This window comes from Indicator indicator, chromosome 14, assembly GCF_027791375.1.
Source record: "Indicator indicator isolate 239-I01 chromosome 14, UM_Iind_1.1, whole genome shotgun sequence".
Lineage (NCBI taxonomy): Eukaryota > Metazoa > Chordata > Aves > Piciformes > Indicatoridae > Indicator > Indicator indicator.
The window spans coordinates 13,487,461-13,509,506 of NC_072023.1; the positions used below are offsets into that span (position 1 = coordinate 13,487,461).

General features: G+C 41.0%; 2 protein-coding genes across 2 annotated transcripts in view; one reads left to right on the top strand and one right to left on the bottom strand.

The window, feature by feature from the left end:
- Window positions 1-1,110: 1,110 nt before the first annotated feature.
- On the top strand, window positions 1,111-15,155 carry ZC3HAV1 (zinc finger CCCH-type containing, antiviral 1). The gene is made up of 12 exons (XM_054386689.1): window positions 1,111-1,421; window positions 2,494-2,629; window positions 3,642-3,936; window positions 4,843-4,926; window positions 6,034-6,157; window positions 7,885-8,080; window positions 8,669-8,789; window positions 10,316-10,412; window positions 11,384-11,462; window positions 13,143-13,273; window positions 13,948-14,099; window positions 14,826-15,155. Exons 1-12 carry the CDS (start codon window positions 1,111-1,113, stop codon window positions 15,098-15,100), a joined length of 2,001 nt encoding a protein of 666 aa, XP_054242664.1. The 3' UTR covers window positions 15,101-15,155.
- A 6,251-nt stretch (window positions 15,156-21,406) lies between these two features.
- Window positions 21,407-22,046, bottom strand: part of TBXAS1 (thromboxane A synthase 1) — a 222,765-nt gene continuing 222,125 nt past the window's right edge. Inside the window, exon 13 of the mRNA XM_054386528.1 lies at window positions 21,407-21,481. Coding sequence (XP_054242503.1) covers window positions 21,407-21,481 — 75 coding nt within the window. The remainder of the gene's footprint in view (window positions 21,482-22,046) is intronic.

Genomic DNA, 22,046 nt, shown 5'->3' on the forward strand with positions numbered 1-22,046 from the left:
ACAGGGCAAGTAGGAAATGAGGCAAAGGGAAAGGTGCAACAGAATCTGACTGTCAAAAGAAGGAAATAGGCTGGATTCTTGCTCAAAGAGACTCACCATCCACTTTAACAGTCCATATGTCTACTGCTGCCACTCTGACTTAAATAATGGTATTTTCTATCATTGATTCACCATCATTTAAATTATGCCTCTGAGTGAACGTGATGTAGCACCAAGAGTGCCAAAATGACCCAGACAAAGGCACTGTAAAAAATGAAAATATGGTCCTCCTTCTAAGGAGTTTATGAGCTCTGAGAAGGTGACCACACTGTTGGACCACAGCCTGGTGCTGTTGTACCAAATCTGGATTCTTTATTTGGAGTGCAAAAATCAATCAACACAGAGAGTCAAGGTACTACTTTTATTCCTGATCTGCACAGGAAAGGGTGCTAGGTAGTAATTCCACAAAACTATTCCACAGGTTGAAATTCATGGCAGATGTTTATACAGTGAAATGTATTAGCTATGCTTAATGTCAACACCTACTCACTAGCCATTGGTTAGTCTCTTTCTTGCTTGATCTTATTGATACAGCTACCTTTAAATTCACTATGCATGCCCAAAGAGTAAGGGGCTTCTCTAGTTAAGAGGTGTGATTTTTCACATTACAATTATATATAATGAGGTAAGTTCAAAATTAGGGCACCAGTTTGTGGCACTTTTTTGACTTTAGCAAAAAATGCTAAGCCTCAAGGATTCAGTCGCAATGTTCCAGGAATCTCCAGCCTTTGATCCTTGGTAAGTTTCTCCTGGAACCAGTTAACTCAGTATCTTAAAGTAGACAGTACTAATATAACTTTACTAATTCCTTCAGAGTGGCCCAACACGAGGACGCGAACGAGCTGCCCGGACCAGCAGGCAGCCACGGCATCAAGCCAGCGCAGGAGGGCAGCGCAACCCGCTCCGCTTCCGGCCCCTCCCCAGGGCGGTCGTTCCCACTGCCCGACCGAGTCCGTGAGTCCGCAGCCATCGCCGCTGGTTTCGTTTTCGTTTCCTGTCTCTGGCGGGTTGCAGTGTCTCGGGGCGGGACTGCCTAGGGCCGGGGAAGGCAGCAGCGGCAGCGTAGCGGCCATGGCGCTCGCCTACCAAGCCTTGCAGGTTCTGTGCGCCAACGGCGGCTGCCTGGAGCAGGGCGACCTCCGCCGGAGGCTGCCAGGCCGCCCCACGGCCGAGCAGCTGGCGCTGGTGCTGCGGGACTCGCAGCGGTTCACGGTAGTCCCCCGGCCCGGTGAGGCGGGGGCGGCAGGGGAGGTGTCGGTGGTGGTAGCTACCACCCCCGTGCGGCTGTGCCAGGACCACGGTGCTGGCTGCGAGGGGCAGTGCGGGCGGCTGCATCTCTGCAAGTACCACCTGAAGGGGCTCTGCCGGAACCAGCAGGCGAGGTGAGGTGCCGGGGGCGATCTGGGCGCCTCCATAGCCGCGCAGGCCGGCGGCGGCAGAGGCCAGGCCCTGCCGGGGACCGTTTGTCTAGGGCTGGGGTTTTGCTCCTTGCCATCGGGCACAGCAGATGTCCGTGGAGCACGTTTTTCTCTGCGAGGCTCGGCCCTGCAGGGGCGTCGCCCCGCCTTTGCGGGCCGCGAAGCGAAGCCTCCTGTGCCCCGCGGCTGGTAGCGGTGCTAGGCGCAGGCTTTGTCGGCAGGCCTGGTGCCTTTGGTAGCGCTCACACGAGGCGTCTGTGGGGAAAGAGAAGTGTTTCGGAGAGAAAACTTCCGCGACTTGTGGTGGCACCGGGGGCGGGCGTAGCCGAGACCACTTCCGCCTCTCGGTGCGGGGTGAGAGCTTGGGCTGGGAACCGGCGTGTCCCCCTCCAGTGGAAGGAGGCTTCAGTAAGAATCTTGCTGCTCTGTTCGTGTCGGAAATGCGCCTTACCTCTCTTTTCTTTTTTCTTTTTTTTTTTTTTTTTTTTTGTTTGTTTGTTTGTTTAAGTTCATGAAAGGAGAGATGCACTGGCTGTTTCACGGATTGTTAGGTTGCAGCACTTCCTCCGCAGTTCACACATTGCTTCTGGTGTTGCCCCTTCCCCATCGTCGGGCCCGTGTTTAGTCCTAGGGTGAAAACTTTACATGTGCTGTGCCATGCAGCAAACCTGAAGGCTTTGTGCTGGGTGAAGCTGGGGGGAGTGTGCTTGTAGATTTGAGTGGACGTCAGCCTTATTCTGGCATTTCGGTGTTTTCTTGCCTGTGTTTGTGAGCTGCAGGTCAAAAATGCCAGCATTGTCAGACTACACTAATACTGTAATGACTGTAAATCAGAAATAGCGTGGCAATTACACTTACAGTAATTATGTAATCTGCTTAGCAAATCACATAATTACTTTATAAAAGAGCAGTACAGATTTTTCTAAAACTGGCTAATTTCATGTGCTTTGTAAACTGTTTAGTGTAAAATTGATGGAGGAGCACAATAGTGCTAGTTTGTTACACTCGTTTTGCACTTGGTTTTCTCAACTTGTAGGAAGGTATGCAAGTTTGTTCATTGCTTCCACTCGGACCACAATCTCCCTGTTCTGAAACAGTATGGACTCCAGAATTTAAATGATGCTGAACTTCGCCAGCTTCTGCTTCAGAATGACCCTTCCCTCTTACCAGAGGTAAGACAGTTTCTTAGCCTTGTGTTTCAGAGGGCATTAAGGTGGAATAGGCTTGATGCTAGATGGAGGTGTCAGTTTAGTTAGCACACTGCAAATCTGATGCTTTAAATCTCCATCCTCTTTTCTCATCTGTGATGGGCTGACCCTAGCTGGCAGCTAAGAACTTACACAGTCTCTCACTTGCTCTTCTCTCCTGTGCCCCCAGCAGAATGGGTGAGAGAAAAACAATAGTAAAAAAAATTGTGGTTGGAGATAAAGATAGCTTAGTAAGTGGAGGAAAGAGGGAAAGAAGTATGTTGCAAAGGAAGCTACTCAGCACCTCCCACAAGCAGACCGATTCCCAGCAATTTTCTGAGTGAGGGCCACCTTGTAAGAAGACCATACTTCACTTTATAAACATTTGTTTTAAAGCATAACTTTATATAGCATGAAATATGGCTGTCTTGGGCTAGCTATTCCATCTGTGTCCTTTCTCAGCCTTTAGCCCAGCCACAGACAAATGGGGCAAGGAGGCCAGAGTGGAGAAGAAAAAGTAAACCTGGAAACTGAAAGCACGGCTCAGCAGTAGCTGAAACCTTGTATTGCCAACACTATTTCGGTCATGAATCCAAAACATAGCATTGTTTGGTCTGCTATGAAGGATGATAGCTCCATCCCAGCCAGATTCAGTACTTCTTACTATCAAATTCACGTCAGAAAACTTCACTGTTCCAAAATAAGAAAGCCAAAGAGTTCAGGCAGTGATGCACTCTCTTGCATTTATATGACTGCGAACAAAATCCCATCTCTTTGAGGATGTCTGTAAGATGGTTGTCTGTTGAAAGATTTAGATGTGAGCAGGGGAAGAGGAAAAGCTACCAAGTAACCATTTGGAAACCAGGAAGAAGGAAGACATTTGTATAAGTTTTAAATGCAAATGTAAGCATGTAGCTGTAAAAATTTAAAAAACATGAATTCAGGCATGAACACATTGTACTTTAAATATGTTTGTTTTTTTTTTTTTCTACCCAAGGTCTGCTTGCATTATAACAAAGGTGATGGACCTAATGGATCCTGTGTCTATAAAAAGATATGCACCAAACTCCATGTTTGCCAGTACTTTTTGTGGGGACAGTGCAGATTTGGCAGCAGCTGCAAGCGATCCCATGACTTGTCAAAGTTGGAATGTTATGAAAAACTGGAGAGACAGGGAATGAGCTCAGACATTATTAAAAAACTACCCTCCATTTATAGAAATATGTATGACATACAAAATGGCAACAGGAACAAATATGAAACAGAAGATGCCAAGTCTTCACCATGTAAAGGTAAATGATGTAAATTTTAAAAACATCAGGAGTTTCTTATTGATGTCACTGAGAAAACAGAAACTGACTTCACATTTTGATGTGTCTTTTAAGAGAGATCTTGCACCTACCTCAGTGACAGAGATTTGTGACTTGACAGGTGAAGTGGATATCAAGGTATTACAGGTTCCTGAGAGATAAAGTGCTTGATCCTGATAAAAATCTTAAATTGGGGGTTAGAAAAGTTTAACAGGAACTGAAAATAGATATATATTTTAATTTTTTTTTCTTGGTAAAAACATAAGGATAGATAACTTGTGTGATTATATCTATTTTTTCAGTGTAGTGATTGTCTAGCACAAGAATTCACAGACAGTGCTGTCCTAGATAATTATCAGAGATGTAACATTTTTTGTTCTTTTCTTTTGAAGCTCCTTATAATTTCAAGTTAAGTATAATTTAGTAGGAAAGAAAGGATAACAGAATGAACAATTCAAACATGTATGTTCATTTCTGCTATTTTTTCTGCAGCTCCTTTGTGCTTTAATTTACAGAAATGCCAAATATTGACACTTCTTCATATTTTATAGCCACCAGTGTGGACAGCTGTGTGGAATGCAGTTAACTCGAGTTCATCTAGAAATGTAAAGGCATTGGATTCTATTTTTATTTTGACATTATAGCTAAAAACTGTATCTGCAGAATTTAGCAGTTACAGGAAAGTCAAGTTCTAAAAGGATGGATTAAGGGGTAAGAGTTTTGAGCATACAATGTTATCAAGATAAGACTTCAGTGTCTTTCTAGAGCTGAATGCTGTTACGAGGTTGCAAACACTGAGTTTAGACATCTTCCCTACTCATAGATGTGCTTTCAGGAGGGATTGTTGAAACAAAGTGTGTTAATAAGGTATATAATTCTCCTGTCTAGAGAGAAAAAACAGCTCTAGCCAAGATGATGTGTTGGAAGAGATCTGTTTATATCATCTGTACAGAAGTAGTTGTGGCTTTAAAGGTAGGTTGTGACTGTAGCAAGTCCAGTCTAATTTCCTTTTCTCATGAAGTAATAGGCATCTTTTACACCAAAGGGAAACTTCAGAATTTATGCTTAATCTTATGGTAATCTTGAGTGCTGGTAAGAAAGTGTTTGACATGCCCAGTGTACCAAAGGAGCCAACTTGTTTTACTCTGAAATGTATAACAGCCACTTGTGCTGGAGATTGGGTACTCCAGCTGTGTTCACCTAGGGGGTTGCTGAGTGGTAGGAGTCCCATTTCCAAATAGCTGGAAAGGATATTCTACATTCTTCCTCGTTTCTTGTAGCGCTCTTCCATCTGTCTGAGCTGTTTCCCTTTCAAAGTGTTCCAGCTTATCTGGGAAAAAGGCTGCTGTGCCAGCTTCCTTGTCCTTTGTCATCCTTTTCATTCTTCATGTTCTTGACCTGTAGGTAGCTCATGTACTGCACACCTTCTCATATGAGTTGTGTGGTGCAGTCTCCCAGTCTCCTTGACTTTCCCTGTAAAGTTGCCTGTTGTTCTGTTATGAAAGATAGTCTCACGTTTGTGCATATGTGTACTAGTGATGTGATCTTCACTCCTGTGGAGGAGTGATTGCATATTCAATAATTTTTGAGTAATGCTTGTGATACCTGGGCCACTACTAGTGCTGTTCTTGGTGAGGCCTGAACCCTTAAAGGCTTCTTAAAGTCTCTAAATGAGCTACTTTCTGTCCTGAAGGTAAGCACCGTATTGGGTTTTTTTCCCAATTGTTCTGCAATTGTAGTACACGAGCTTGTGATCTTGATTCAGAGGACATTTTTGTCTCTGAAAATGAAAAGACAGAATGGTTCTTCACCACTGAGCTGCTGATAGCAATTTTGATGCACAATCTGGTAGGTACAGAAAGTGAACTTCTGCCTAAGCTCAAAAATTAAGTTTTGCTTACTCCCACTGAAAAATTCTGAACTACTGCCTGTAATGATTACATGGGGGAACACTTTCCATAGCTATGCATTTGATACTTCACCAGCTAGGTGTTCAGCCCTGAATTGTTAGAGTTTTTCTCATAGCCTGTATAAATAATACATCTCTTACTTTTTAAGTTCTTTTTTAACCATTTATAGACAAGTGTATCAGAAGTCATTTTCACTTGCCATATAGATGGCAGATCTCTGATGGTAATACCTGGAAGGACTTGAAGAATATGGAAGAAATAGAAAAAGCATATTGTGACCCCAGGAATACCAGGTATAAACTCTTGTGAAATTTTATAATCTTTGGAGTTTGCTCTGTTGGACCAGGCCCACAGTGGCTATAAATTGCTATGATTCTATTGCAATCATTACATCAGCAGCTTCATTTGGTATTTTACTGAATTCACTTGACTGATCTACTATTGCCAGACTTCTTACCTGTTGTGACTTAATTAGGCCTGGAGTTCATATAGGACCCTTTTGGTTGGCATGGGGTTAACTTTCTTCATAGCAACCTGTATAGTGATGTGCTCTGGGTTTGTGACAGTGTTGTGAATGTGCCATTGCTTCAGGTGTTGCCCAGCATCAAGGCTGTCTCTTTTTCCCATTCTGCTCTACTCCTCTGCAGTGGGTGGGCTAGGAGTGGGCAGGTGGTTGGGAGAAGATCAGCTGGAACAACAGAACTGAACTGACCAAAGGGATCTCCTGTACCATACAATGTTATGTTCAGCAATAACACCTGGGGCAGAGGAAGAATAGGGTCATTTTTTTGGTGACAAAGGTGGCTTCTGTTTGGAGGCTGGCTGGGGCATTAGATTGTGTGGGAAAGTAGTGAGCAATTTGGTTTGCTTTGCTTTGTTTACACACACCTCTCTTCTTCACATGTTGAGCTGCTTTTATATTGACACACAACTTTTCTTCCTTTTGCCCTTTCTGTTTTCTCTGTTGTGCAGGGAATGGGAGTGAGAAATTGCACTGTGCATTACTTTTTTGTATACCCTATTATTAGTACTATTATTATAATTATTACTATTATTATTATAATCATTAGTTTAGTTCTATTTTGTTTCAGTTGTTAAATTTACATCCTTACTTTTAGCCCTCCAGTTCTCTGCCCTATCCTTTCAGGTGAGGGAGGTGAGCAAGCAACTGCCTGGGTTCAAACTATGACACCCATAGACACTCTAGTATCCTTTGCTGTGGAAAATAATGTGTAAATATGTCCTACTGCTGATACCATAGGAAGCTTTAATCCTCAGTAAGAATGACTGGGAAACTGCAGAGTGTGGTCATTTTATCAGAAGTACTTGTGGGAATCTGCCTTTGGTTAGAGCTTGTCAATGCACAGCTTGACCCCACAATTAGTTGTAACCTTTTCCATCTTCTGAGCTGGAGAATCAAAAGGTAGCGTGAGATCTGTCCCTCCTGCCCCCTTTTCCCCAGTCTGTATTGTGGAATGTTAGATTGCCTTGTGTACCTGGAGAGAGAGAGACTCTTGGATGCAGAGAACATTAAGAGTATGGAAATATCCATAAGAATATGGGGAAAAAACAGCTTCAAACTCTTTGGTTTGCTATGTAGAATAAAGAGGGCATTGGAAGGGGCTCATACCAATATGCTGTGTCTCAGGCTGGAGAATTTACCTATCCCTGTTATGTTACATAGAGGCTCTTTGAAGCCCTGCTTAAGTTAAGACAGTGTTTGTTTAGAGCATAGTTGGTTAGGCAGAAGAAGGTAGTGTGTATTTTTCCACTGTTTGTTACGTAACTCACTAATTTGATAGTGGTTACTCCCCATACAACCCATGTGAGACGTAATCATGTAATGCAAACTACATACAAACACAAGACAAAGCTGAGGGGGTTGTGGAAACTTCAGGTGTTCTGCTTTCAAGTGATGTTTACTCAATTTGCACATCTGTGGTGGGCCTCAGAACCTATGTGTAAAGCTTCACAAACACTTACGGATTTTTTTCTCCTTTTTTTTTTTTTTTTTTTACAGATATAAAAATGGTGTTACTGAAAGTGGCTCTGTCTTGTCACCTATCTGTTTTCTAAGTATGTCCTGTGGGTTTGGAAAGGTTAGACGTCTTTCTACAGCCTCCTCTGTGACCAAACCCCCTCACTTCATTCTTACAACAGAATGGATCTGGTACTGGAAAGATGAATATGGCCTATGGCAGGAGTATGGGAAAAAAGTAAGTGTGGAGAAGTAGTTAGACTCTCAGCCCTGTGTTACAAGTGCAAAACTACTGAAAAGTGCCCAGCGTTTTTATCCTCCTCCTCTTTTGTCACCCTTTCTCTTCCTTCCTTTCACTCATACCGTACAGATGGATTTTAGAGGCCTGATGTGATCTTTTCCCTGTGAATTTGAGTGGTTCAGATAGGGGAGTGCTCACTGGTGAGTCACATGTATTATTGACAGATAATTCTTCAGCGAGTCATGCCAGATAGAATCACATTAATACATTCTTTTCATTGCTTCTGACTAAAATTTCCTTTTCTAAGGCTCCAAACTCTGTGTGTCATTGATATGCTTCAGTTGGTGAATGTGCAGTCTCAGTAGCATTCACAGCATGCACTTTGTAGTGTAAGTTTAGACTTTGTAAAACTGGGGTTTGTTTTAGAGGCAATTTCAGCTGCTTAATACATGACCTTTGCCTGCTAGCTACTGTCATGCCCGAAAGCTGACACCTACTTCAGTCACCATATAATATTGTAATTGTTGGGTTTTAAACTTGTTTATCAGGGTAATCTTTTTTTAATCTCTGGTTCTGGCCTGACAGAATGAGATTCATGAATCTGCCACTGTCTCCAGTGATGACCTGGAGAAAGCTTATATAGCTGAAGGTTCTCCAAAGCTGAACTTCAAAGCTGGAAGACATGAATATGAACTCAGATTTGGAGGTAGGTTCCACTTGCTTTGTTTGGTTTCTTTTGTGTTTTTTTTTTTTTTTTGTTTGATCATTTTCTCCCTCCCTGCCTCCTTCCCTCACAGATCTTTTGTGTTTTTAAAACTACGTTAATAGAGGAGATATGAGGCAGAAATTTGAACTGCAGTAGTTACTGCGACAGAGCTTCTATCAAAGTTCTCAGGATAAAAGCTGTTCACATAAGCAAGTGTCACTGCTATTCCTCCAAACTTCTTGTTTATGAGAAGTTCTTGTCCTAGGTTTCAAGCAAATTCTTGTGCTAGGTTTCACTTGCCAGCAAGTCCAAGTGTGACAATGCAATTGATCCTAGTGCCAACACAAATGGTGAGAAACAACTGGAAAATCTGGCAAGCCAGCTTCTGGTCTGCTTTAATCACTGGGCTGCAGAAAACCAAATACCTGTGCAAGGTGTAGAATCCAGATGACCCTTAGCATTGCAAGCTTTATGTAGCTATTTTCTTTCCATAGCTTGGCCTGTCTGGTATGGATGAGGAAATACCTTGACTCTGTCAAAACAGGAAGATGTTTCCCAAGAGTTCAGAGAATCTAAGCCACTTGGTGGTGGCACTGACTTCTCTAAGCTGTTGCCTTGCCAGGTATCTTTTTCAAAAATCATAGGGAATCAACTTGCCACATTTTGGTGTAGTTGCCTTTGATCCAGCTCTCTATTACTATCTCATTTTCCATGGAAACAAACAAAAAAACGAACAGAAAGGGCACTTGACGTGTTGGTTGTGACTGATTTGACAGCAGTGCTGTAATCTTCTCTATAGACTGTAGAAATTCCTCTGGCTTAGAGGGAAAATTGCCAGTTATATCAATCCTTTTTCTAAGGTTTGGACTTCTTTAGCAACTTAGGTAAACATACACAATGTAGGTGTCTCCAAAACAAGGTTTCTAGGCTTGGTGGTGCCAAGAGATTCTTTTCTTTCTGTGTATCTGTCTCTGAAGATAAGGCCTCATTCTGCTGGCTGCTATCTACTTATTAGTTACTAGGATGATGTAACTAGCCACAGAGATTCCAAGATCCAGCAATAATGCTTCCAAAAGTCATGTTGCTGTAACTTCTTTCTGTTGGTGGTCAGTAAAAATGAATGGCCCATGATAGCTGTTAGATTGCATTTATAGGGTTTGAAATGTGCAACTACATACAGGAAGGTGGTATCTTGATTACAAATTGGAGAGGGGATGTGATCCATGAGGCAAAAGTAGATAATCATTTTTACAATGGTCTTTTTTGGTTAAGTATGGCTGATAGAACAACGAAGGGAAAGTATCTACCAGTGTCTATTGTTTCTTCTAAAGAGCAACGTAACTTTACCGAAACTGAAATCTTTCTCAGTGATTACACAGACTGTAAACTCCATGTCCTGTTCTGACTTCCCACTGTGTTGCAAGGAAAAAAGGCTCAGTGTCTTGATTTGCTGCAGTGTGAAGGCTTTCTGAAACATCTTTTTCATTGTTCAGTGGTTTGGGGTTTTTGTTGTTTGTTTTTTCCAGACATGATTCAGAAAAACCTTCGCTACAGAATGGAGAGAGAGGTTTGCAGAAGACCTAAATTTGTCTCTAAGGCAGACATAGAAAACTTAAGAGCAAGGTAAACTGCCAAGTGCTAGTTCCAAGGTGATGGATTTAGTGCATTGTGAATGCAGTGTCTTCCAAGCATGTAAATAAAGTGAAGGAGTAGCTGTTAAGGCAATTGTAAAAGAAATTGAGAGGGGGAGGGATGTTGCCTACAACAATAGATACCTAGGCCAGTATTGCAGCCTGGCCAACAGTTTTTGAGCAGCTTGGGAGCCTTTGGGGTAAGTAAAGGAAGTTTGGGTTTGACCACAGAAACTGAAAGCATAGAAAATAATTCAACATGTGGCAGTGTTGTAGGAAGCTGCTGATTAGAGGCAGCTGTCTTACTTAGAGATGGAAGCATGCGAACTACTGCTTTTTGACATCTGAAATCAGTAATTTTCAAAGCTAAGTACAAGTTTAGAAGCAATTCTTTTGGGAACAACCAGCCAGTCTTGAGAGGAAAGTAGCAGTGATTGCAGGTGGAGCAAAAGGTGGAAGTCTGCAGGGGAGGAGTTTTATATGGCTGTATGTAACAGCAAACTCTTGTATGCATTCCCTTGCAGCACACAGTTGCTTGCTTAAACAACACAGAACAGAGCAGCTAAGTATGATAATGAAAGTTAAGGTGAAAGTAGAGAGAAGGGCTGTATCTGTCCTGTTTCTATCACTGATATGATACTAGATGCATTTTTATTTATTCCAGTGTAGTAGAGCTTTTATGCATGCCTTCAGCTCTTTGCAACTAAGGGAATTACTTTAGTGTATAACTGTTAGGGTTTTTTCTCATTTGGCATCATGCTTCCTAACATAAATCTTGACATGCTTTGGAACAAATATTTTCATGTACTGAACTGAAATTACAATTCTGAGATATTTGCGTATATGTTCAGTTTTTTGTGTTCTCTCTATACTTGGCAAAAATATTTAGCATCACAAGTACAGAAAATGTAGGAATTGGGTGGGTGTTTTTGTGACATATTTCTAATATCTTGTAATATACAGGGGCTTTAAACACACAGAGGTGTTTAAGGGCATTCCAGCTCACTGGGACAAATCTGCCTTGCCTGAACTGGGATTCAAGGTTTGGATATTTTTGGTTTTACTCTCTGTCAGTTTTGTCACATCCGGGTTTGTTACATCACAAGTTCAGTGTTTCTTAGTAGATGACTGTTTCTTATGTATTGCAATGCAGAGGGTAGTGAATTTGAGCCTGATATCACTCTGGGTGGACGTGGAGGTTAAACTAACCCCAGATTTAAACTAACAAATGGAGGTATATAACCATGGTAACACTGACTTTCACTGCTTCTGTTTATTCCTTTGCTTGACAAATTTGCCTGATTATTATTATTATTATTATTATTATTATTATTATTATTATTATTATTATTATTATTATTATTATTATGCTGTATTAGCAAGACTGTTACTGATGTTCAAGATCCATAGCTCTGAAATCCCAACTTGTACTGAAGCATCAGAGATAAGTCATGCCTCTAAACTTCAGGGTGGCCATTCCCTGAGCCATGTGTAAGTAGACTGTTGTGTATCTATGGAGCGCTGCTGAACTGGCAGAGTTCAGGCTGGGATCATTCACTAAAATGCACCATAACTCCAGTGGAGTGAACTTAGAACCATAGAATTGCTTTGGTTGAAAAAGACCTTTAAGATCATCAGGTCCAACCATTATCTAACTCTTACCAAGTCTGGGGCTAAACCATGCCCCTTAGCATCACATCTCTGTATCTTTTAGACACCTCAAGGGATGGTGATTCAACCTGGGAAGCCTATTCTAGTGTTTGATAATCCTTTCAGTGAAGACATTTCTTCTAATATCCAATCTAAACTTCTCCTGATGCAACTTGAGGCTGCTTTCTCTTGTCTTGTCACTTGTTACTAGGGAGAACAGACCAGCACCCACCTTGCTACTACTTCCTTTGTATCTTTTTACCGCTCATTACCTTTGTAACAGACCCATTTAATATCTGTGTGGTTTACCTTTGCTGACTTCCTGCCTGCCTCCTCCACCACCTCTATCAGCACTAGTGAATACACCTACAGAAAAGATCTTTTACAAAGCTTGGAAATTACTAACTTGCAAAATGTAAATCTCAAGATAATTGTCAATAAAAAATAGGCAAGACTAACATGGACATTCTTAATGTTCCTAGGTAAAGCATGCAGGTAGAGAACTTTCCTTGCTTTCAGGACTGATGTGTAAGGAACCCTAATGGCAGGATGTCCCTACTCTTGCCTAAGTGGTTGATTGAATAAAGCCTTTCCAGTTTATTTAAATCATGACAGGCAGTTTATGTCCACTGGCTGTAGGGAGCACGAACTACAAAGATTTAAAAAGCATGGGTGTAGAGGTACTCTTTGCTGCAACATAAATTCTCCAATCTTTTTTTTTATTACTTCTTTATTTATTTCTTCTATATATTTAAATACTGTTTGATACAGGTATGCAACTTTATCTTGCCCAAATATTAAAAAGCACTGGGTGGCTGCACAGAACCATGCAGCTCCTTTAATGTTCTGTTACTGAGCAATCTGGGTGTCTTAAACCCCAGGAGTTAGTGTTCCCTAGGTAAGAGTTCCTTTTAACAGAGATCTCTAATCTACTTCTTTTCCCAAGGGTACTTTTGCTGTTCGCACCTCTGCTTCACAGAAAAGACTTGAAAGGTCTGAGTAGTGCACTAGGTAGGGTGGCTTTGTTATGATTTAATAAAAGATGAGACTACCTTTTTAATCTTCCTTGCAGCTGATTGTGCTTGACAGTTCTTCTGAAGAATACAAGAAAGTCATGGTAGACTTTCAACGCACAATGCCCAAAACAGTTATTAAAAGGATTTCTAGAGTTCAGAACCCATCTCTCTGGGAACTGTTTCAATGGTATGTGTAAAATACTGCTCTGGTACATGTGCATGAGTTTGGTTGTTCCTGCAGTTAGCTGTATGCTAAAGATAGACACACCAATTCGAGCAAGGCAATTGCATTTAAGAATCTGCTCTCGCTCCCCTGCTGAAATACCTAGCCAGGGTCAGCATGTAGATAACAAAAGTCAGTCGAGACACAGAGCTTAGAATAGCCAGATGAGCTCCGTGGGAGGAATCCTTGCTCCTGAGGGATTCAGACTGCCAGGCCTGAGTCCAGGGCAGCTGCCTTCCTCTGAAGCCTTGAAGCTGGGTATCAGTCACATCTGGCACAAACACTGGTTTGTAGCTGGTCAAAGATGAAACAGCCCTCAAAACCAAATGTAAAACTCGCTGGAGGAAAGCCTTAACATGAACTAATGTGTTTAAAAAAAAAACAATATAATGCTAAGATCCCCCCCTGTTCCCCTATCCTAAGAGCCACTGAATTAGTTTTTTATTACTAAATGTCTGGAAGCATTTGTATATAATGAAAGCGTCTTTGTACACAGCCACAAAGCAAGATACCATCTGTGCCCAAAGCTTACACCTTAATGTGAGGATTTTCAGATTGTAGTCTTTGTAAAATTGTTTCTGAGCACTAGTCTGGGTACAACCACCATGGAACTGCAAAGATACTGCTTCTTATTGCAGGCAGAAGGAACAAATGCAGAAGACCAATAGTGGAAAGACTGTGGATGAGCGATTTTTATTTCATGGGACCAGTTCAAAACATATTGATGCCATCTGTCAGCAAAACTTTGACTGGAGGATCTCTGGCCTTCATGGGACAGTCTATGGCAAAGGTTGGTTTTCAGTTCGTTCACTAGACTTGCTAAAAAATTTTCAGTAGTTACTGCAGGTGTAAAGATTGAGGTCACTCAGTCAGTTTAGAGCTTCTCTGTGATGGTATGGACAACACAGCTGACTTTGGCACTGATCATTTGGAGCATACTGAAAGGTTTGACCTCTGCTCTGTCCTTGCAAGTCTTGGCTTACTTCTGTTGCAATTTCTCCAAGCTCCTACAGGAATGTGATATGGCTTTATTTGTTGTTTGAGGCTTTTTGCAGGAATGTAAATGCCATCCTGGTTACAGGCTTTTTGCCTTATATTCCTTTAAGGTTGTCCTTTGATCTAAAAGGATCGACATAGCCCAGACTGACTAACTATCCACTTACTGGATTGGATACTTCAGAACTCTCAGAAGTGTTCTACTTAGTATTAGTAGCCTGTCAAGTGAGGAAGTTGGGTGAGCTTGGGCAAGGTGGAGGTCTAGGTGAAGAAAAAACATTTCTGAGGAATGTAATGAAGTTTAAAACATTACTTGTGTAGCTGTTCAGTGTGTGTGCTGTGAAAAGTAAAAGTTTAGGTAATAGTGGTCATTTTCACTAAGGACATAGAGGACAAGTGAAGGCTTTGGAAAAGGGTGTTCATGAACTGCTTAATGGATTTGCTTATGTATTCTCTTTCACACTGAATCATTTCCATTTGGTGATGTCTTACAATCTCTGTCTCGGTGTCTTTTCTGCAGGAAGCTATTTTGCAAGGGATGCTTCTTATTCTGACAACTACTGCAGAGAAGACCAATACATCAAGACCATGTTTCTAGCACGGGTGCTGGTGGGGGAGTTCACTACTGGTAGTTCTTCTTACGTTCGTCCTCCCTTGAAGGACAACCAGAACTTCTATGACAGTTGTGTGAATAACTCTTCAAACCCTTCTATCTTTGTCATCTTTGAGAAGCAGCAGATTTATCCAGAGTATCTCATAGAATATGTCAACATAGCTTTGACAGAACTGCTGTAGCAGCAAAACCTATCATCATTATCTTTAGCTGGTATAAACATTGTTTAAAATATTGGCTTAAGAGAGTGAAAGTGATTTTTTTAGAAGTTGTATAATTAGATGAGTGGTCAGAAATATTCTCTATTCTTTCTGTGCAAGGGTAAATGAGGGGTAAAAAGACATAAATGATGTCTTAAAATTCTTTAAATCCTTTGTGTCTCCTATTTTTTATCAGGCATCACATCTCCTTGCACTGCTAGAGAGTCTTAGAAATTTATTAGGTGAATTCACAGATGGTTGTAACATGAGGACTGGCTATGACTGCCAAGTTTAGAAAATACTTTGTTAGAATTGTTTCAGGATAGATTTTTACATATTTTTGTTGGTCAGAGGCTGTCTCCTGCCTGTTTTAATTAAAAAAATTGATAAAAATTTCCTTTTTAATAATCTGTTTCCTGTAACAGTAGACATTCAAGTGTGTGCAAATGAGACTGTACAACTTTCTGTCTTTGTTCTCAACTCATTGCATATATTCTTAGCAGCATTAAGTTTTGTCCCTTAGTGAAAAGGAAGAGAGACTTATTTTCACTTGTTATTTTTGTCATTTAAAACAAGTACCAAAGGCATGAAGCATTGTAAGGGTTGTTTGGTGCTGTGCTACTCAGCTGAATACTCAGTCAAGTAAATGCTGTATTTTTGGCCAGTGAGAACACAAGTTTTTCATGACTTTCACTGTGCCTACAAAGGAGAGTGCTGGCCAGTGCTGTTGAGGGGTAGAAGAGGAGGCAACTCACCCTGTCGTAAGAATATCACACTTAGGTGCGAAAGGCATTGCTTGATTAGCAATACCCTGTTGAGTAGCTTCATGGTTCTCTCACAGCTGCTTGGAAGGACAGTGAGTGACTGTCACTCATTAGCTGTACTGCCCCTTTGCCTGCAGGAAATACACCAATTGTCTGTGTCATTGAAGCGTTTGGACTTTCTTGCAGGAAGTGTTCTTACCTGGGGTGTGGTCTTCAGCCACAGAGCTGAAGCCTTTAAAAATCTGAAGATTAAATTGAAAATTGCTCCCAGCAAGAGATATTATTAGTCTTGAGCATACATGTATGCAGATAATAAAAAAACCCTTGAAGTGTTAAGTATTTCTTAAGTTTAAAGTTGCTGATGCATAGATACTTCATCACAGCTTTAATGCTCCTAAAGGAATGTTTGTTAGCTATAACGTACTGCAAAAGCCTTAAGATATACTTTGTATAGGACCAAAAAAAGCCTCATTTCTACCTATATTGCAGAAGCACTTCTTAATTCATCTGGATGATGACTAAGAGATGTACACTGGGCAACTGCTTATTACTTCAGATCTGTGACCTAGGAGCTTAGCCACTATTGGCTGGAGTAAGGCTGTGAAAAGCTTTTAAATGAATCATAAAGCCAGCAGCTTGATAGCTAAAGGAAAATAGTCCTGTTTGTGTTTAAAGTAAGTGAAACACAGGTTGGGAAAAAGCAAGATGACTGTATTCTTTCTTTTGAAAGATCTGTAATAGAACACACATGGTAAATCTCATGTCAGCAAGTGCTACATTCATTGAGGAGGATGACATCATGGATGAAAGCTTTCATACCTGTGCACAAAAATTTTATTCTACCAAAACAAACCCATGTTCATCTACGTGTTCAAGGCAAATGACTATACTGGTAGTATGCCTCTCTTCCTCTGAACATAACCACTATTTCAGCTAAGAACTAGAATAGCATGTTAATCTTTTGCCAGCAACTTGAACATTTTTTCACTAAAAAAGTTGAGCTATTTTTTTAACATTTTAATAGCTTGTAGTATTTTTTCAAACCTTTACCTTAATTCCTGGTGTGTGTGTTATGTTGCAAGTAAAATAACTGGTATAAAAGGGCTAGTTGTGTTACTATGTTAACAGCCCCCCCAAAAAAAAAAAGTTACTGTTTTCCACTTTTGAAACTGCAGTGGTAACTTTCCTGTATATACTAAATAAACAGGTATTGAAACCATTAAATTCCTTGTAATGGCTTTTGCTCAATACCAAAAAGCACCATGTTTCATATATTTCAGAGTTCTTGGAACCTTTCTTAAAGATGCTGCTATTTTAAGTAGTGGAGTTCCTCTACAACTGTTTGGATTGCATTTGGAAATCAACAGGTTAAGGAGTTGTTTGTATTAAATCTAAATTTTATACACAAATTGATATTAAAACTCTTTTTTGAGTGAGAAGGATATCTCTTGGCTACTGAAGACAAGAAACTGAGCAGAAGCAGTGTAATAATCTCTCATTCACTCCTACACCATCTGAGGAGAAAAGCTGTGAAGGTTTTCTTTTTTCAGGATAACATCCTGATAAAGGAGATGGCAGGCTGGCAGAAGCCAAATGGTTTTGCTGTGCCAGTAGTGCAGTGTGGAGCATGTTACTTGATGAACCCCCCCCAGTCTCCCACCTCCTGGGCTGGGTAGGTGTCTGTCATGGTATTCTGTGTAGGTTTTATACGATGAGAGTGTCAAAATCCTGTCAAGTGGCAGTAGCAAAGGAGTGGCAGGACACTGACCACTTGGGATACCTGCAGCCTGGCAAAGTAGAGGCAGTGGATTAAAAGAGCTTAGGTGGATGGCATATACCAGCTATGGTATTGTGCTGGGAGATGACCTGTGCTTTGCTGCTTAGAAACCATTGCTTAGAGCTGCCTTTGAGTCAACAGGCAAGTGGCAATTGTAGAAGTGCTGCTTTACTTGGAGTACTTCCAGGGCACAATCCAGGAGGGATGGCTGTGCCAAGGTTACTGGTGCTTACCTGTTTTACCAGGGCCTGCACTTCCTCTTTCAGGTAAGGTCATGAATTCATTTCTACCTGCAACAATCCTATCAGCTGAGGGAATGCTGCTTCCTCCTTGAAAGTAGCCAGATGCACAGGGAGAAAACATCTTAGAGACTTTCACAGAAAAGGAGCAAGGTCAGTGCAAACCAAGTGATGAAATACTTTATGTCAGCTTTAAATTGGTTTAGCATGTTTATTACTATAAATGTACAGAAGAGTCTGATATTAGGTGAAGCTGTGTCCAAGCCAGAAACACTTAACAAAGGAGAACAAGAAGGTGGTCATTTCAGAAAGTATCACACACACACAGAGAAAATTCTGCAGTTCATTGTCAGGTAAGAATAGATCAAATTTGCAATCAGTGCAGCATAATTCCTAGCACCCAGCCCTGTTTTTTTTCTAGGAATAGTATTTATAAAGTACAAAACTGTAAAGGTTTTCTTGTATCAGAAGTCTCATTAAAAGTACCATGTTGGTTTTTTATACTGACAGCTTTCTGTAATCATTGCACAGTCCCAGAAAATGATTTTTTAATAGAAGCTTTACCAAGCAGCCTTTGCTTCATATCAGCTGTCAGAGAATGACTGAAACCCTTTTGTAAAATAGACATGCCTGATGTTAAACAAACCCACAGCTCAGCAATGCAAGACAACACACTTGCTGTTCTGAGGAAAAAAATTACTTTAAATCAGCTCCCTTATTCCTCTCTAGACTCAAATGGTGTTGACTGAAGCATGCTGTACCAGAAATGCTAATAGTCACCTTAATGTAAAGACACAAAATTATGTTTTGCAACTACAAACATAATGGGTTTGGTTTGTTTGGTTGTTGGTTTTTTTTTTTTGTTTGTTTGGTTGTTTTGTTCATTTTTTGGATAGTTTTATGAATCCTAAAAACCCGCTCTGCTCAGGATCAGTTTGGGCCCATGCTATATGGGTGCACAAACACTGTGCTTAACATGATAGTACCAGTTTCTCTCAGAACGATGCTGTCAGTCTCATGTCTTGTTTTTTTTGGCAAATGTGTGTTCCTAGAAGGCTAGAATGCCTGTCTCTCAACACAGCTTGCTCTTCAGCTATGTTGCTGAGCCCACACAGCCAAGGCAAGAGCCAACATCATAAAGTATCCTGGTATAATGTCTGTGCAGCGTCTGGTGACTGTGTCAGCGGCCGCTGTTTAAGAGGAAGAAATGGATTTGGGCTCTTCCTGTATTACTAGAAAGTTGGCAGCTTTTACCTCATCTTCTCTAGTTGTCTTGCTAGGCCTGCATGTAGAACAAGGGATGATGCACTTCCAGAAATCTGACTTGGCCCACAGCTGCAAAACAAATTCCTCTTTTCCATATCACTACAATCTCACAGGTGAAAACTGATCATACATCCTACCCAGAAAATTTTGCAGGACAGTTAAAAATAAAAAAAGCCAGTGCAGACTCCTGGGGGTTTACTCACACATATGCTGTCCATGGTCACTTGGGGGCAGCTGGGAAAGAGTCTTGGTGCAGTTTCTAAGCCTCTAAAACGTGATGCACAGTTTCAGTTACTGCAGTACCCGGGTTGCTTTTTTCTTTTCCAGTGGAGGCAATATTCAAAATGAAAATGCTCTTGTTCAGGCACAGAAATACGCACTGTTGAACTACTCTTTACATCAGGAACGCTTTCATAGGTAAATACTGAGGATATGAACAGCATTCAGACAAGTTGTAGAGCAGTCCACACAAAAGCACATTGAAAAAAGGCACAAGCTTGAGTTAAGCTTGGGGCATTTGGTCAAAAATGAAGCACACAATGATCTGCTGGTTCATGCAGGGAAGAAAAACAGTAAAAAAAGATTTGAAGGGGCAAAAAAGCCTTTGATAGCTGACTTTGGACTGGACTGGTCTGCCTGCTTATTCAGACAGCTGAGAAGTTTTTAGACAAGGCCCATCCAACATTGTGCCAGTTGTATTTTAAGCTGTGCAGTGAATCAGATGCCAGCACACTGCTCTCAAGGGGAAAATTATAGATAATACATAGAAGCTTAGGTATGTTGCTTTTCAAATAACAATCATTTCATCAGTAATTCCTACAATCTGTCTGTAGCAGACCACTTCAGTTTAGCATGCCAGAGATGCTCCATACAAACAAAAACATTGTAAATACTACCAGGCCAGTACTTCACTACTACTACCACCTGTACAGTTCTGGTTTAAACAAACAAACAAACAAACAAAAACAACCTACCTCCTCTGCCCCCCTAAAAAACAAAAAATAAAAAAAAACCCAACCCAAAACACACAAACCTCAAACCAAATAATCCCATGAAAGAGAAAGATAAAACCTTACAAGAGCAAAACGCAGTAATTTGATCAGTGCTAAAGCAGCATGTGGGAAGAAGGCAGCAAAAGGTGCTTGCTGAAGGAAAACTAGGAAACCCCAGGCAGAGTATGTCAGCAGGCAGAAGATCAACACTTGCAAAGAACCAAGAAGTGCTTCCTTATTTTTATGGTGCTATAAGATTTTTTGCACTCCTTCCTGAGTGGAATGAGGCATTTGGGATGTGACTTGCTTCAGGGTCACATAAGAAATCAAGAGAGCTGCTGGGACTAATGATCCTGGATCCAACTCCCCTGCCATTGGCTTTAGTGCATGCAGAGCTGAATTTCCTTGAGTCAATAAGCTAGACAAGGGTGGTGCCAACTGCAATGCTTGGAAAGGAAAGCCCTCAACATTAAGCAGATGTTGTAGCAACACCTTCTGATTACCCTTAAATTTTCCTCTGGTCCTCCTGCTTTGTATTTTCTTTTTCTCCACCTTTCCGACAGCAAATTGGCTGTCACCTCATTTGTTTGGTCTTAGCTACTGGAACTTAACTGCTAAGCAGAGGAACTCAATTCCTCTCCCGTCATGTGGATGCAACGTGCCAAGTGCAAATTGTTAATCTAAGTGTATTTCAAATTACTTCAAAAGCATGAAAAACTTTACAGACACCAGGAGAGATTAAGCATTGTGCAGGTGACTCAGCTTTGGTTTTTAGCAGAGTTCATGGTAAAATCACTGGATCCTAGGTCTTCTGCTATTACTGTGGTGCTTCCTGGGCTTTTTCTAGAGTAGGGACTTACAAGTGCATGAGAAGGATGTGTAAGATAATGAATTCCAATTAAAATCTATTGTAAAGTGAAAGTATGCTTAACACCTGCTCCATTTACTGAACTTGAGCATGAAGAATGTATTCAGAGATGAGTGAAAGAAAGTGTAATGTAGAAAAGCAAGTGAAATGGGATGCTTCTTTACAGATACCATTCACAGCAATTTGAAAAACACCAAAAATATTGTTGAGCCTACATCTCATTTGAAAAAGTGGCTGGAGGTTCTCCCACAGGAGGACAGTGAAGTACCATCACTGAGATTTAGGCTCCTACTCCTCTTTGAGGTTTTGAAACATAATTATACCCAGTGAATCACTCAACAAAGGGTCCCATCCCAGGAGGCTTCAGGATGTACATTTTCTTTTAGCGAGATTCTAGCATAATATAGACTCCATTTTTTGGTCCAAGTGTGGCTTTTGATTTCAGCTGCAAAGGAGTCTGAAAGGAAAAACAGCACCTTATGTACAGTTGTATGTGTTTGCTTATGTGTATATAGCACCTCCATGTATAGAGAGGCATTTCTGCCAGAGGAGCAATTCATACCAGGATTACAGTAAAAGCTATAAAGTAGTTATTTTACAGTCAGCTGTGGTGGTATAATATTAAATAGAATTACAGCCAGAGGCTGAGGCACTGGTTGCCCAGGCATACTGTAGATTTGAACTGAAAGAAATTAACTCTGTAAACTCTAGAGCTGCTAAGTGCCAGGTGCAATGTATATAGCAATAGGCATATACTAAAGTGCTGAGGTCCCATGAAAGATGTACACCTGTCCTCACCCTTTGTAAATTAAGCTATTTTGACTGCAGTGCTCCCCACTAAGTCAGGGTTGTGTAACTGTTTGTTTTGTTGGAAAAAATGTAAAGGTTAAATTACATTTTGATTAAAACATGCAGTCCATGCCTCTTGCCCCTCCTTATTATGGAAGCAGCTCTAGCATTTTCTCAAACGAAGAGGAAGTCACAAAGCTAAATCAATAAGTCACTGTCAACTCCCTGAAGTT

Coding starts and splice junctions, on each gene's coding strand:
- ZC3HAV1 (XM_054386689.1), top strand. CDS start 1,111: ATGGCGCTCGCCTACCAAGCCTTGCAGGTTCTGTGCGCCAACGGCGGC. Junction 2,630..3,641: donor ACCCTTCCCTCTTACCAGAG/GTAAGACAGTTT, acceptor TTTCTACCCAAG/GTCTGCTTGCATTATAACAA. Junction 11,463..13,142: donor TGCCTGAACTGGGATTCAAG/GTTTGGATATTT, acceptor TCTTCCTTGCAG/CTGATTGTGCTTGACAGTTC.